The sequence below is a fragment of the Nipponia nippon genome, unplaced genomic scaffold, assembly GCF_047370975.1.
Source record: "Nipponia nippon isolate SJK-2023a ecotype South Korea unplaced genomic scaffold, ASM4737097v1 scaffold_5, whole genome shotgun sequence".
Lineage (NCBI taxonomy): Eukaryota > Metazoa > Chordata > Aves > Pelecaniformes > Threskiornithidae > Nipponia > Nipponia nippon.
Genome location: NW_028262369.1, coordinates 59,253,440 through 59,268,607, shown reverse-complemented (window position 1 = coordinate 59,268,607; position 15,168 = coordinate 59,253,440). Strand labels below are relative to the sequence as shown.

Genomic DNA, 15,168 nt, shown 5'->3' with positions numbered 1-15,168 from the left:
CCTTTTTTTTGACTGGAATTATTTCCAATTTGAACCCTATTTCCCAACTACGCTTACTTCAAAACTGGTCATACTATCAAAACTAATGCATTTAAACATGTGATAGGTGAGTGAACAACTCTGACTTGTTCTCCAAACAAGTTCTCTAAGCAAGTAAATCAGCACCTACAGGCTAACACTGATCCTCAAAACATTTGCACAAAAATTGCTAGCCTTGGGGAAAGAAACTGGCTTAGACCCACCATTCCCCCAGCCCAACCATTACAGCAGGTTTCAAATCAATCATTCAACAGTTCAACTACGTGCAATATTTAAGCATGTTTAAACACATTTCATGTTTAATAAAAGACATAAGAGGAGGATTGTTTGTGGTTTTGTTGCTGTTTTTGTGTTGGGTTTTTTTTGTTTGGGTGGGTTTTCTTATAAACCTACCCTATTATGAACAGCTTAGCAGTACCAAACATGCAACAATTAACACTGATATTTCTGGTTGTTTAATTGCACAGGAGTAGAAGAACTATGTACAGATTTTCATTATCTTGCTCACAAACTGGATTTCAATTTTGCCTTCGAAGATCAAGTGACAAATAAGTATGTATCATTAACGAACTTTAAAAGAATAATCAAAACCAAGCATAAAACTTTGAAAGAAAACTAGTCTCAGCTCTCAGAAACTGAATTTCTAACCCGATCGTTATTTCTATACGTTGTCAATTAATTGTATACACTTCATAATGAAGTGTTAAATAAGATGAATCACTTAATATACAGTCCTCCAGAGAGGCTCTTTAAAGCTGTAAGTAACAACAGAAATGTAGTCTATATGTGATCGAACAAAGTTCTGCATAATTGCGATTTCCTGTTTACTTTTTTTTTTAAACACAAAGTTCACACAACTAATTATAAAATACCATGAACCGAACACATTTAAGAGCCAACTCATTATTCCCTCTTTCACGTCTCACTGTATCTTCAAACAGTCCTCAAAGGTATAAAGAAGGTACAGACAAGGTGAAATAAAAAGCTTAAGTAGAGAATTGAAAAAAAAAAATCCATGGATGTAGTATTAAAATGTACATACACAGACCACAAATGTGAGCGCTGCAAGATTTATTATTGAGAGCCACTTCAGGGTTACTGAACATTTTGCCTGTGGGAGCAGGTTTGAGATGTGTACCATATTTAACAAATACAGTATAGAGTCATCCAACAGTTCTCTTCCTATACGAATCCACATTAAGTGACCAGCTTGTATACCTGTTCCTTGCCCTCCCCAAAAACACTGCGCTTGGAGCTCAGTAGAATGATACTGTATTTTTATTTCCAGAATTAAATTCAGATCTTGACATGCTGTACCATTTCTGTCTGTCACACTGGAAGAGCAGTGCAGCAGTCAACAAGCATACAGTCAATTTAAATCTATTCAAGTGGCTTCTTTACCCTCGAAAGCTGAGTATGCTCGTTAGCTGGAATATGCACTAGTTCCTTGCACACCCTCATGCATTCACTTATTTTTGTCTGGGTTTAGGTATTTCACGATAAATAGTTTAAATCTAATAACCCCCAGAACCAAAATGTTTAAAAGAATGCCCTGCATTTCCAACCTGTAATAAGCATTTCAAATCAAATCTGAAGATCCAGGAACATAACAGCAGACTCACGCTCATTCCCCAAATAAGAATTATTTTATGCAAATTTGAGATCAAAGCAGGATGCAGCCCTATTAAACTTATGTTTCTACACCATTGAAGAGCCCTTCTCATGAACACATCATAACATTAGGTACTACTCAGGACAGAGATTGAGAAAACCTACCTCAATATCAAGAATTTACACAAGCAAAAGTATAAACACTGAAGAATACACAGACTTCTGCCAGTGTATGAAACCAAGGCTATGTGGTTGTCCCACAGATATCTGTGGTCATAAGATTAAGGCAAAAAACACACTGATTCTGCCTTTGACTTGTTGAGCCCTGATGTGACCCTTCTCCAACTCAGGCAAGTAAAAGCAGCGTAAGGACAGTGATTTTGGGATGGTTTGGCTTGGACAGCACTGCTCTAGTTATTTTTTTAAAATACATCTTTGGAGTTTGTAAAGCATCACAGGGCCACCAGGAAAGAGGAATTAAAGAAATCAGCCAGTTTGAATATTGAACTGCCGCAACCTGTCAAAGAAGCCAAGAAGTCTCCCATGGCTACGAAATACCACTGTATTTTTCTAAGTATGTACAGATATATGATGAAGCCACAAAATACCATCTAAACTGACAACACTGAAAACAAAGAAACGACCTTCTTAATTTAAAGAATGAGCTCAAAAACCCACAGCACTAGTCCCAAGGCAGGCAGCTACCTTTGTTCTAATCCCATGAGTATTATGACACACGCAGCTTTTTAATGAGGGAATTTCTCAACTCCCATATGTACCTGCCAAAGGAAGTCATCCAAAGAGAAAGACTGGCAGCCTAGACCACAGCTCTGAAGGACAGAGTGATGGCTCCTGCTATGTCCTCTAACACGCACATCAAAGCACAAAGATGCTAGAGTGCAAGACATGAAATCAACGGCTGAACTACATTTACTTGCAGCCCCAAACCCATCTCTAAGCCATATAAAAGATATGCCAGTGAATACCTAAATAACTCTCAACAGCCAGACAGATGGAGCTAGAAACTGATTTCATGAAATATGGAGCTAGAAACTGTTTTCATGAAATATCACAGCAATTTTATAAAAACAAATCACTGAAACTGTGTGGAAGCTTAAATTTGGGAGGATATTAGTGTGGGGTTTATTTATTTTCTCTAAAGCTCTGTATTTATAAATCGCTGCATTATTCTGAGTTTTCCAGGGCAAGATCATTATCAATTCACACTCATTTTCAGACATGTACAAAATTTCGCATAAGAAGGCAAATATTACTGCTGAGTACGAACCACACACAATACCCACCAAAAGATACAGAGCCGTGCTTCTGTTGCAACCCATAAAACGACCCACTCTCTTCTGTGCATTAGGCCAGATTCCTGCTATAAAATGCTCCAGATAAAAATACAGCTTTGATCAATATAAAGCTAAATAAATTCTGTGTGTCAGCGCTTTACAATCACGGCTGAAGACCCAGCGCAAGTCAGAATACCAGGCTGAGGGAATCAACAAAAGCTTCCTAATCTCATTTCTATGCACATCATTCTACAAAGGTTCGTGCTTTGAATCAGCAGTAGTATGAAACTGAAACTGTCCTTCAGTAAAAACTGATATTAATTTTAAATACCACACACATTTGTAATCAAAGATGCTCTATACTGCAAAAGCCTTATATTACATAGGGAATTCCACAGATGAAGGTTTTCACCCAGCTATGAAAGCCTGGCCGCCTCTTCCTCTAGCTGTTTCACTGCGCAATTGCTCACCGAAGCAACCGCTGATTTTCATACTGTATCCCCAGGCTCAACTGCATTTGCCAGGCTCTTTAATTCAAGCAAATTGCCACGGGGATGAAGTTATTTGGCCATATGAGAAAGATAAATTCGGGGGACTGGCCACATGACAAACCCATGCAGCAGCTGAATGTCTACCACAACCATGGGGGCAGGGCAGGCAGGAGCGGGCAGGAAAGGAGAGACGGAAGATAAGACTGAAGCAGACATAAAAGCCTCTATTTTGTATTTCCAATCACATGTGAATTTTGACAACAGTGGTCACTTGTCTTACACAAGCAGATTCTCTCTCCTTTTTTTCTAAAGATGGAAAAGACGGTGCCAAGAACCTGGCTCCTCTTCAGAGAAATGCATTAAGAAGTCATTTATTCCCTCCATTCATACATACATCATTTCAGGACCAAATATATGAAAATTGTTGGTTAAAGCTCAGAAAAAAAGAAATGCTCACAAGATGTTCTGCAACTAAGCAGAAGCACTGAAGAATGACGACCGCAACAGCCCAGTAAACCAATGCCAGTGATGCAGTTCATCGTTACCCAAAATTTTTATTTAAATAAACTACTTTAAAAATGTTTTTCTCAGCGTTTACCAAGAAAGCATATTATTACACAAGAAGCATTAAAACTAATTTTTCACCAAGTTGTGCTCAGTGCTTGATGTCAATTCTTACTGGCATCAGCAGCAGAGAAGCTATCACAAACTGTCATTCAGCCACATGTAAAGTTAGCTTTGGGGTATTTCCTTAATGCAAATACTGTGCTAGACAATATTTCAGAAACCAGATGTGGCTGAGCTGGGTTGAGAGTATAACCACAGAATTGCAAAGATTGGGGAACCATCGGTCTCGCACAAGACTATAGCCGCAAGCAGATAACTGCACCAGCTTCCCCACAAAGTAGCTGGGTAAAAAAACCCAAAAACCAGTAAAGCAACATAGACCCTTAACTAGTACTTGATTTCCCTTTCCTGCAGAAGCCATACAGGTAGGGCCTCTCTCAAAGACAGCTTCAAAAATGTGTTTAGGTAATACTGAAGTATATGACACAGCAGAAGTAGTACCATACAGACTTAACATTTAGCATTATAGACAAAACTATTCATATTTAAAGCAGCACAGTGATTTTTAGCAAGTACACCAGAATTATGCCTCTCATTTTACACCTGCCTAGAAAGAACCTATGGTTGTCTTCCCTCCTAAGAAAGGCAAAACACCAACCTATATAGGATTTTTAAATAGAATAAACAGGTTTGAGATTTTAATACTGTTCAAAGTTCTAGCATGAATTTGCAAAATACTGAAACATTTTCTCCAAAGTGATAAAGCATCTGTGCCCTGCATGTAAGCACTCATGTGTCTGAAATACTCCACAAACAAGATATTAGACATCCACCATTTCAACATGATGAAGTAACACATTTTCGTCTGACATCTACTGCACATAAATGTACAAAAATTTTGGCACTGAGCACATAAAAGCTGAATACATTACATGTTGTGAGTATGCCCTTTTTCATAGTTCAATCACGTGAAAAAATATTTCTGACACTTTAAAGGGGGGGAGAAATAACCAGTAGGAACCTGCAAGGAACCTCCTCCTCCAACAGTCACCCAGATCCCTTGTATTCACCCCAACGTCCCGAGTGCCAGGAGCCTCTTGCAGCCACACTTACCATTGCAGCACCTGCAGGACTTTCTCTGTACACTGAATCTTGTGATTACAATCTGAAAGTATTTTAAGATTCCTGCACTGCTGCTTTTGTTCCTTGCATTTAGCATTCTCTCCAGCACCATAATCTCTTCACTTAGCACAGCTTTATTTAAATTTCATCAGAGCGCAACTATGAATGACAGATGTTTGAGCTTAATCAGACAGTAAAACTCTTCAGACGAACATGCTCAAGTATTTTAAAAGCTATGTCTTATTAAGTATTAAAATGGCAGAGGAAAAAAAAGTATTTGTACATTTATAGGGGTGTGACCAGCACTGCCTGCTCCTGACCCCTGGGGTCAGCATAACTAACACCATTTCATAAGGCAAACAGCCATATATAGTGCTGTCATCATCCTGCCAAACACCCTGCCAAAGACCCCTAAAAGAACCTGTCTGACCCCACAGTATTTGGTGACAAGGGCCTACAATTAAATTAATGGTTCAATTTCTACTAATAAGATAGGAAATCAGGTATATATGATAGCTTTTTTATTATTTTTTTAAAAAAAACCCTTTTTTTTTTGTTTATTTTATGGACAGCAGGTGCAGACAGTTGCTTACACAGGTCACACCCACTAATTGTATATACATTACAAGTCTAATTTTAAAAGCTTATTTTTATCAAGCCAGCTGGAGACAAAGAAAAACCAAACAGCAGCAATCAACTTCTTTGGGCAGGATGTGATACTACTTTAGTACACTCCTACCTGTTTCCATCACCAGTCTTTTCAAGTTTAAAAAGTCTACACCCCAAAACACCACTTTCCAAACAAAGTTCCTTACAAAGTTAGCCCCATGACTTAAAATACCATAGCTCTTTTTTACTGCAGTTCCTTAAAAACTGGTTTATCACACATTTAATCTTCCAGACACTAACTCATTCAGCTAAATATTCACACAGCTTCTACCTTTCAATCTAACATAGAAATCATCTCCTGCCAACATCTGCTCAAAATTTCTGTATGTAAGTTGAACTTTACAAGCTTCCAACATCATTTCAAAGATCTTAACATACCTGCTAACAAACCCTAAACTGCATAACCAAGATAAGCCAAATACTTAAATCCTATAAGCATAGAAGCATAGATTCCAGGCTTCCCCCCCCGCTTTTTTTTTTTTTTTTAAATATCCTTTTGCTTTTTATACTTAGTTTATAGCCAGCTTCTATAATACCTGTCCTTTCATTACAGTATTACATTACAAATAGTAACCCTGAAGTTAAAATTGGACTTAGCTAGCTGTGATTATACTATGATCTGCCTGAACACAGAAAAAAAAACATCCTGAGATCTGCAAAGGAAACCCAGACAAAGCAACTACCATAGTATCTTTTTTTTTTTGTTTTTAAATTACCTCCCCAAATATTCCAATTCCAATATGAGAACAGAAGGGTCATTATATAATAGCATACTATATCTTAAGGAGTCGGAAAAAATCTATTTTCCATCTGTATTGTGTATTTCACTGAACACCTTTCATATTAGTATCACTCAGCACCAAGAGGGATTGGGAAGGAGAAAAGGGAATGACAATACTAAAGTAAATCACAAGTTTTTTCAGATGGATGTTACCTAATGCCAAGTGGCAGCCCTACAAATATACATGGAAAGTTTTAAAATTAGCAGCATTGAGAAAAACAGGTTGCCTGTTTAAAAGGCTCACTCAGAAGGAAAGCCAGACTGTAAGAGTCAGGAGCTAAGCTGATCCACACTCCCTCCATCCCTTTTTCCTCCTTTTCCCCCAACATGTAATGGTGATGGAGCAGGGGCGGCTCCGCACCTCCTGTGGAATAACCTGCCTTTCCAGCAGGGTGGCGACAGTGGAGTGCAGTCAATCACTTAGCCAAGATCTAGTCTTGCTATCCTGCAAGGTGGAAGGCCCTTGTCGTTCCTAAAACATGTAGAAAACCTAGCGACAGCCTGTTATAACAGCAAATGTAAAAAAATCTGTTGAGAACTAAACATATCGTGAATAAAATCAGCTGACTACTATGCCCTACTTTCTGATACAACCCTCCAAAACAATGTAAGATTAAATGGAAGGAAAAGAAATACCAATAAGAAACCAAATACAAGCTGGAAAAGAAACATATTTAAAGAACATGTTTAAATTCTGCTTTAAGATCGCGAGCTAAACACTGTGCTATGATTTAGAAATACAGCCACAAGTAATATTTGAAAAAGAAAGTGGAAGGCAGGCCCTTCTTCCAGGAACAGAAACTCCAAAGTGGCTTCTGACTCAATATCAGGAGAAAGCAAAGAACACTGGAGACCTAAGAGTCACTTTTATTGCTATTAAGAGCCCAAAGTTGTAAGAGCAGTTGTAAATTCGAATTACAGTTTTCGCCCAGGACACAACCTTCCGAGGAGCCTGTTACGAGAAGGGCACAAATCCTACGGACATTAGTCACCAAAACCTTGGCATATTCAAGGTGCAACACATTAAAGACATCTCAAAGATCAGTTGACCCTCAAGGCACGCAACCTAAAAGGGAAGTCCCTTCTAGGAAACTGCTTCTTCAGCACCTTCATAAATACTTAACTTCTTCCTTTAATTAACATAGGTCCTTGTTTGTGCAACACTTTAAACAGTAGCCAGCTTGACAGCTAGAACAGAGAGGTTTTCAAAGTATTCACTAACCCACGTCGCCAGTCTCAGGGGGATGAGGAGAGGGAAGGGCTGGAGAGGGGAGATTGCAGAATACATAAACACACTCTTTCATGCTAAGCCTGGAAGGCTCCAGAAGCCCAAGAGAGCCAACTGCAGCAATACTTTAAAACGATCAAAAAAGACAAGTGTTATCTTATATCTGGATGTCAGCATGAAATGCCAAATAAAAATAATCAGCTGATAGTATTATAACAAAACAGAAGACAAAGAACTGAAAGGAGATAATTTTGAAACACGTCTACAGTTATCATTGTCTCCTGCACACAACACAGCGTTTGTCTGTGTTTTTACAGACAAAAAAAAAAAAAAAAGTGTACTCTGATAGCTTCTGCTGCCCCACAAAGCGCTGTGTAAAGCTTGTGAACCACTGCACCGAGGATTTGAATTCGACATCCAAAATTTCAGCTTCCCTATGTTTTGTGGCCCGAGCGCTGTAATGGATGCAATACCCAGCTCCTTAAAAGGAACAGGACTCTAAGGTTCATGTTGCTTTTTTGAACTCATACACTTGGAATTCTTCTAAAATCTCCCCGGATAGGCTATGTGTAGATTTTTTACATGTATGATGATGATTTTATGGAATTCCAGGAAACCGCAAGTGAAGAAGCATGAAAGTCTAGCTTTAAAGAAAAGCATGTAAGCACATATTCAGAGGACAAATTTCTCTGCTATTCATTTACATCTCAGCCAGCTTGCTCACCAGGAACAGAACACACAGATTAGTCTGGGACAGAGTCTCTCCTTTTACTCATGAAAGATAAAATTTGGTTGTTTAGTAAATGTGGCCTCCAGATTCCTACATATTTGAAAAAAAAAATTAACTGGTTAGAAATAGCTAATGGCTTCTGTGAAGACATTTGCAACCTTAGGAACCTAATTCTCCACAGAAGGAAGAATTACATTTTTAGCCTGCACATGAATCATGGGAAGAAGGGGACAAGAATCACTATCTTACAGAAGGGAAGGATTGTCCAAGTTCTGCTGCAGCTCCCATGTTCCAACCAACCTGAAACACCAAACTATGATGCCCATCTCACTGTTAAATCTCCTAGCACACCCAGGTATAAGGAATGTCAAAACATGGCATTCCTTTCCTGCCTTGCTTGTCTGAACACTTAATTTAACATAATGCAAGCAAAGAAGGATCATAGTTTTCTTTTTTTTCAGAACAAGCTCCATCTTGGTTTCATCTCAGAGCCCAGCAACTGAAGCATTAGAACTTTTCCATGAATGAAGCCAACTAGAAGGTTATCTAGGTTAATAGATTATGCTTGAAGTTTTTGTATACGTATTTTGTAAGAGTCTATGGCCAGACAAAAATCTCATGAGGGGATGCTGAACAAAAGCAGCTGAAATTTTGAAGCAGTCTTTCTCAGTCCTCCTTGCATAATTACACTCTGCTGAACTAGCATGATAAGGAAATATGGAAAAATTATGAAAAAATTCCATGATATGGAAATAGTTACTAGATAGAAAGTGAAAAACATGGACATGCATCCCCCAGTGTAAAATTTCTACATGTTTTGGTAACAGGCTAGCAACTTGCTTTCATAGCAATATCATTACATTCCTTCGTTAAGGGAAAGCTGAAGGTGACACTTCGTCAGTATTTAAATAATAAACATTAAGTTTTAGGACCATGCCTGTTACTCAAGTTACAGTAACATTGTTCATTGTAGGTACTGAAAAAGTTAATCAGCGGAGGCTGTTGTAGTATAAAAGTATTTTTAGGTCAAGTTTGGAAAGAAAGCAAATCATCACAGCTTTCTGGAAAGCACATTAAGGCTTTACTCTATAGTGCTTACTGGATTTATTGTAGCCCTTAACACATAAAAGACCTTTAACTGAAACTTGATGCATCTTATCCTTCAGGGACACACTAAGGGCTCCAGTGTGGTGGTACTCTTCTGGGCTTGTAGCTCACCTGGGATGCAGCAGAGGCAGTGCTACAAAACCTAAGTGCTAAACAAACCGCCGCGTCTCACTCGCGCTACAGCGAGGTGACAGTCACAATACACCAACTCGAATAAAACCCCCAATGCAATCGCTTTCAACCCATTCTACCAATGAGAAAACGAACTAAAACGGGCTACAATTACAAAAAGGAAATGGGAAAGAAGAAATCAAAAGCAATTGAATAACCTTATATCATATAAGGAATTAAAAAATCCATAGATAAAAAAAATTACTGAGTGGTAAGAAAAGATACCAATTAGTGGCTAAAATAGCCCTCCAAGAGCTTCCAATGTCTTTCTTTTGTACTGTGCACTACAAGGGAAGCATAGGGATTATCAACCTAGAAGGTGGGAAACAAAGTATTGCAAAGTAGAACTATTGCAAAGATTCACATCCTACATTGTCATTTATATTACATTCCTAAGTTCCTCCACTCACAGATATGTGAAATCTCCACCGGCTGCAATAGTTATTTGCTCCCCCAAGTCAGGGCGCTGGACTACCTTTATGCTTTTAAGAGCAAAAAAATGTTTTACTCTACCCAAGGGGGGGAAAAAAAAAAGAAAAAAAAAAAAATCTTAAATATACCCAAACGTTTAGTTATTAACCTACTTAAAACATTTGTCCCTCATTTGAATGCCAAAGTAGAGCAGATTGCCACTAGATAATCATCAATTCTCCAAAAAGTAGCAGCAAAAGAGGCAATTACCAACTTTAGGAAAAAAGTTACGCTTTAAGTTACTTTAAGCCAGTCTCCTAAGCATACATTACACGGGAGGCCTGCACCCTTAAAACTTTTTCAAAGGTCACCAAAGATACAGCCAAACCAGTTGCTACACCTCTTGCACTGGCTTTCTCCCTTCAGTTATACTATACAGCCACAGGTGCCACTACCTTAATCCTGTCTCCTCAGCAGAGAACCTGCTTCCTTCTTAACTCTCACTTCAACTATCCTGCATCTTCCAATTTAAGGGGATTTTGTTAATGTGACCTCAGCTCCCTTTCTTGGTTTTCTTAAACGGAAGATATACTGGCCAGATTTAGCAGTTCATGATCACACCAGTTGTCCTAGCATCTCACTTTACTTTGGCAGTGGGGTGGGAGAGAAAAAAACCCTCTATTTTCCTCATCCCAGTTGAGACACCTTGGACCACAACCTATCTGTTTTTTGTTGTGTGGGGTTTTTTTTGTTTGGTTGGTTTTTGGTTTTTTTTTAATTAGGCTCACTGGAAAAAAATACTGACATAATCATGATACGAATTAGGGTATTCACAGACATACCAGAGATGTGCAAAAGCCTTTAAAAGTCATGTTTCACGCCTCCGTGCCTTTTTTGGAAACAAAAACCCAAACAGTAACAGAATACTCCTGACACTCACTATGCCTGTAAACTTCCAGTCACCTTGATCTGCAAAGTACCTGGTCTCAAATTCCATGCACACCACGTTTCATTTTGTTCCTCCAGGTAGAATTAAATGGTGAAAAACGATAGCAGGTTACACACACCTTATTTATTGTTTCAGCTATGTAAAAAACCCAGCACACTGTTTAGTAGTAGTTTTTCTTCCAGTCACTTGGAAGGTTCCTAGAAGATCACAAATCACTAAAATACCCTACTTCCCATCACTTCTTTATTGTATTATTACAGAAGAAAAATTGCAAGTCCCAGACTACTGAAATTCCCACTTGTTACAGGGTAATACATCATTTCTTTTCTTACATCAAAATACATTTGATTTTAAAAATGTGTCACACAGGAGTAGAGTTATGTGCATGTTAAATATGCAAAGGAAGAGTCTAAAAGTCAATTTTCTTCCCAAGACAAACTTATTCTTTGAGAAAACAAAGGTATTCATGTTACAATCACACTAGAGACTAAAATTAATTCTGAACAGAAATAAAAGTTGGACCAGACAATGAGAAAACTGTTTTACACTTTAATACCTCCTCTTGTTGGGGAGGTGGTGTCGGGCAGCAAGAGAAATATCTCATCTTTAAAAAAAGAGCTGAAGGAAACATGAAACCATCTTTAATACTGAAGATTCACTTACCAGAATGCAGAAGCTACTTTAAAGGCCTACAGGAGATCTGGCACTTGTCTAATTCAGGGCAGGTTTCATGGTAATTGTAGCAATTTAGAAGGCAAAGGATAGCAGAAATAGCGGTCCCCGGTCATAATCACCATTTTCACATGAAGTACGCATCCATCATTTTACCAATTAGATACTAATTATACGATGCCTGATAAATTTTGCTGTTAGTAAGCCATTCAAAGTCAGTAAACTTTGTTTTTTCTTAAATAGTCAAGCACCTGACACCTTAACATCTGATATACAGACTATTCTTCAACCAATTTAACAATCTGGCACATTTACAATACTTCAGAAAAGGAAAAGAGGAAGATCCGCATTGGTCTCCAACATAAAGGCTTACATTTAGCCTCGATTTATCAAAACCTGTGTTCCCATGCAGAATGTAAAAACTGGAAGTCCCGCACTGCAATGCAACAGAACCATCTGCACTGCTGCTGCATCTTCTATAGAATGGCAGCATATGGACTTTGCTTGCATGAGAAAGAAATAAAACACTAACAAATCATTACTACAGATGTTCACTAAGGATAGTTTATGCAGGTTCAATTTCCTTTAATACCAACTTGATTAGAAATCTTGACCCTATCCCTTACAAGGTGAATTAGAGCTCTTAATTATTCCAGTTTTTCTACTGTTAATGAAATGGAATGGTGTCATTAGTGAGGCTTGTCAGCTACACTTATGTGCAAAGAAATGATTTGACACTGCTTTTGTAATCTAATCCTTTCAGGAAAAACAGTCGGAACGTCACTCAAGCACTGTAAATAAAAATCCTTGAAGACAAAGAGGACAGATGGCAACACTCTCAAGGAACACCATCTAAAATATTCATAGTTTAGGAGGAGAGGACCGTTAACCCTGTGAATAATCAATGCATTTGAATCTTGCAAGAAAAAAAAACAACACAAAAATATTTTCTGTCCATGAAATGGGGAGAGAGATCTGTAGAGATACTAATTTTTGCTGAAGGCTTGTATTCAGTGGATCTACATACTACATAACCATTTCTCCCTATCCAGGAGCAGCAAGCATAAGTGGGATCTACACGCAGTTTTGTTGCAAGGCTCAATGATCACCCCATCAGTCCTAGCTACAAAGCAGCAAAAACATTTAAGGCAAGCTTATAGACTGGAAGACTTCACTGTTACTGCAATTACACAAGAAAAGGCCTTGTCCATCCCTCCCTTTCCCTCTCCTCCGATTTTAACTACAACTCAAGACTGTTAAAATGTCAAGTACTATGCTTAATAGCTTCCTTTGGTAAGAGTTAATTTGAAACAAATGTTATCATAGATGCATGAAGCTACAAACTATTGCTGAAAAGACAACTACAGCAAGAGACAAAAACAGTGAGATGTACTAAAGACTTGAAATCAAAAGGAAACAAATCAGAATGATACACAAAACAAAGGGAAAACACTATAGTACAGAAACTGCTGTCTGTCTCTTCAAAACAAGAGCTGCCAAGAAGACAATGTATAGTTACCTGCATCCATATCTGCAAAGAATGGAACAGCCAGTAAGGAAAAGAAGGAACCAGAAATTCAGTGTCTCAGAGTTGGATTTAAAAGTTCATAAGGAGAAAACGTAAAAAAAAAAAAAAAAAAAAAATCGAAGAAGTATTAAGTGTAAGATACACCTCTATAAGGTACTATGATATTTTTGATTTCAAGCTATAAACTTGGATTAACGTTAAATACTACAAAGTTTTCACGTATAAATTAATTTTCTATGGTATAAGAACATTTAAAAAAAAAACAAAAACAAAAACAAACAACAAAAAAAACCTTCAAGACCAAAGATCTAATATATTAAACGAGGAACAAGTTACATCTTTAGTTTAGGCTTGTGAAGTTTTTTGTTCTCCCAATATCACAAACCAAACAGCCTGATTCTGCAGAAATCCAGTACCAGATAGAGTAATTGTGACTTTCAACAGCCAAACTGAAAGCAGTAGCACTACTGAGAGCAGTTAACTCTTCTCAATACAGGACTAGAAGTTTCCCATATGGACATGTACCGGATGCCAAGTAGTTATGAAAAAGCTAAAATTATACTTATTGTATATACTTATCTCAGTCTGGAGAATGTTAAAGGAAAAATCTCCACAAATATTGAAATAGCAAATCAGATTCTTTACTGATTCATTTCTGCATGATTAAAAATGAATAAAGATGTAGGGTGGCAGGGGGGGATCAGTGAAATTTGCATATCCACGTACCTTCAGGTGATTCCTCTTGGACATATGTGCCAGTCAGATACCGGTGTACAAGTGCAGACTTGCCACTTGCTAGGTTACCCACAATCCCCTGGAAAAAAAAAAGGAAAAAAGTTTAACTGCAATTAATCCCTGTAAAAAGCAGTACATTCAAGCAAAATCTTAATGCAGACATAACTTCTCTGCACTTGAGAAAGCCCACACAACAGAAACACTCCCAAATATGCTGACAGATAAAGTAACTGCCAAAAAGCTAAGGCTACAGCAGAGCATATACATGACAAAACGTATAAACCAAAATCAGTTTGTATTAGTAGCACTCCTTTATGCAGCTCGCCGCTAATGCTAAGTGGGAACATCAGGCAACACATAGACTTCAGGGAAGAAGCCTGAAGCTCTGAGCAAGCTTGTCACCTCTTTACTCAAAAATATAAACACATCACTAAATTCTCATACTGGAAAATATCTCTGCAGGCTATCCACCACGTGATTCACATTGACTCGCTACTTAAGCACACATAAGATATATGGCTATAGACAGACAGATCTTGGCATGTCCGCTACGACATGTTGAAGTTCCTTGCTTTACAAAGAAGTTTACAACTCAAACCGTCCATGCCCAAACATCTGCATTGGGAACATCTGACAACCAAACAGAAGTACTCAATCTTAAAGCATATGTGATTTTTCTGTTAAGCTGGTTAGCTAGCATTTGTTTTTAAACAGGCAGAAGTAATAGAATGTAGCCCAACACCACAACAGTCTTCTTCCCAGAGGTGCTCAAACGCCAAGACTGGAAGATTTGCTTTTTTTCCTTTTTGCTTTAAAAGGGGTGCGAGGGAGTTATGAAGCCTGCCACAATACCACACAAGCCATCCCTTTCCAGCTGCAGCCTTGCATCGCTGGCCAATACAAGTCCTGCCGATTTGTCCCCAGGCCTGACCATCAACCGGAAGCGGACAGACAGATGCAGCAAGCAAGGTCCAAGCCTGACTGCCTGCCCTGCTCTGCATAATCTAGGGCACAGGGGGGTTTGGAGAACATACCTTCTCTATGTTTTAAAAAAATGTCCTT

The 15,168-nt window shown here is 38.3% G+C and overlaps 1 protein-coding gene across 4 annotated transcripts in view; it reads right to left on the bottom strand.

Moving 5' to 3' along the window:
- AGAP1 (ArfGAP with GTPase domain, ankyrin repeat and PH domain 1) overlaps positions 1-15,168 on the bottom strand; it is a 395,766-nt gene that overhangs the window by 245,268 nt on the left and 135,330 nt on the right. For 3 of the 4 annotated variants that reach the window (XM_087731869.1, XM_087731868.1, XM_087731866.1), the window contains exon 3: positions 14,098-14,185. In XM_087731869.1, the coding sequence (XP_087587995.1) occupies positions 14,098-14,185 (88 nt within the window). Of the gene's footprint in view, positions 1-13,362; positions 13,375-14,097; positions 14,186-15,168 lie in introns of all 4 variants that reach the window. The other variant, XM_087731867.1, reaches the window with a different exon arrangement.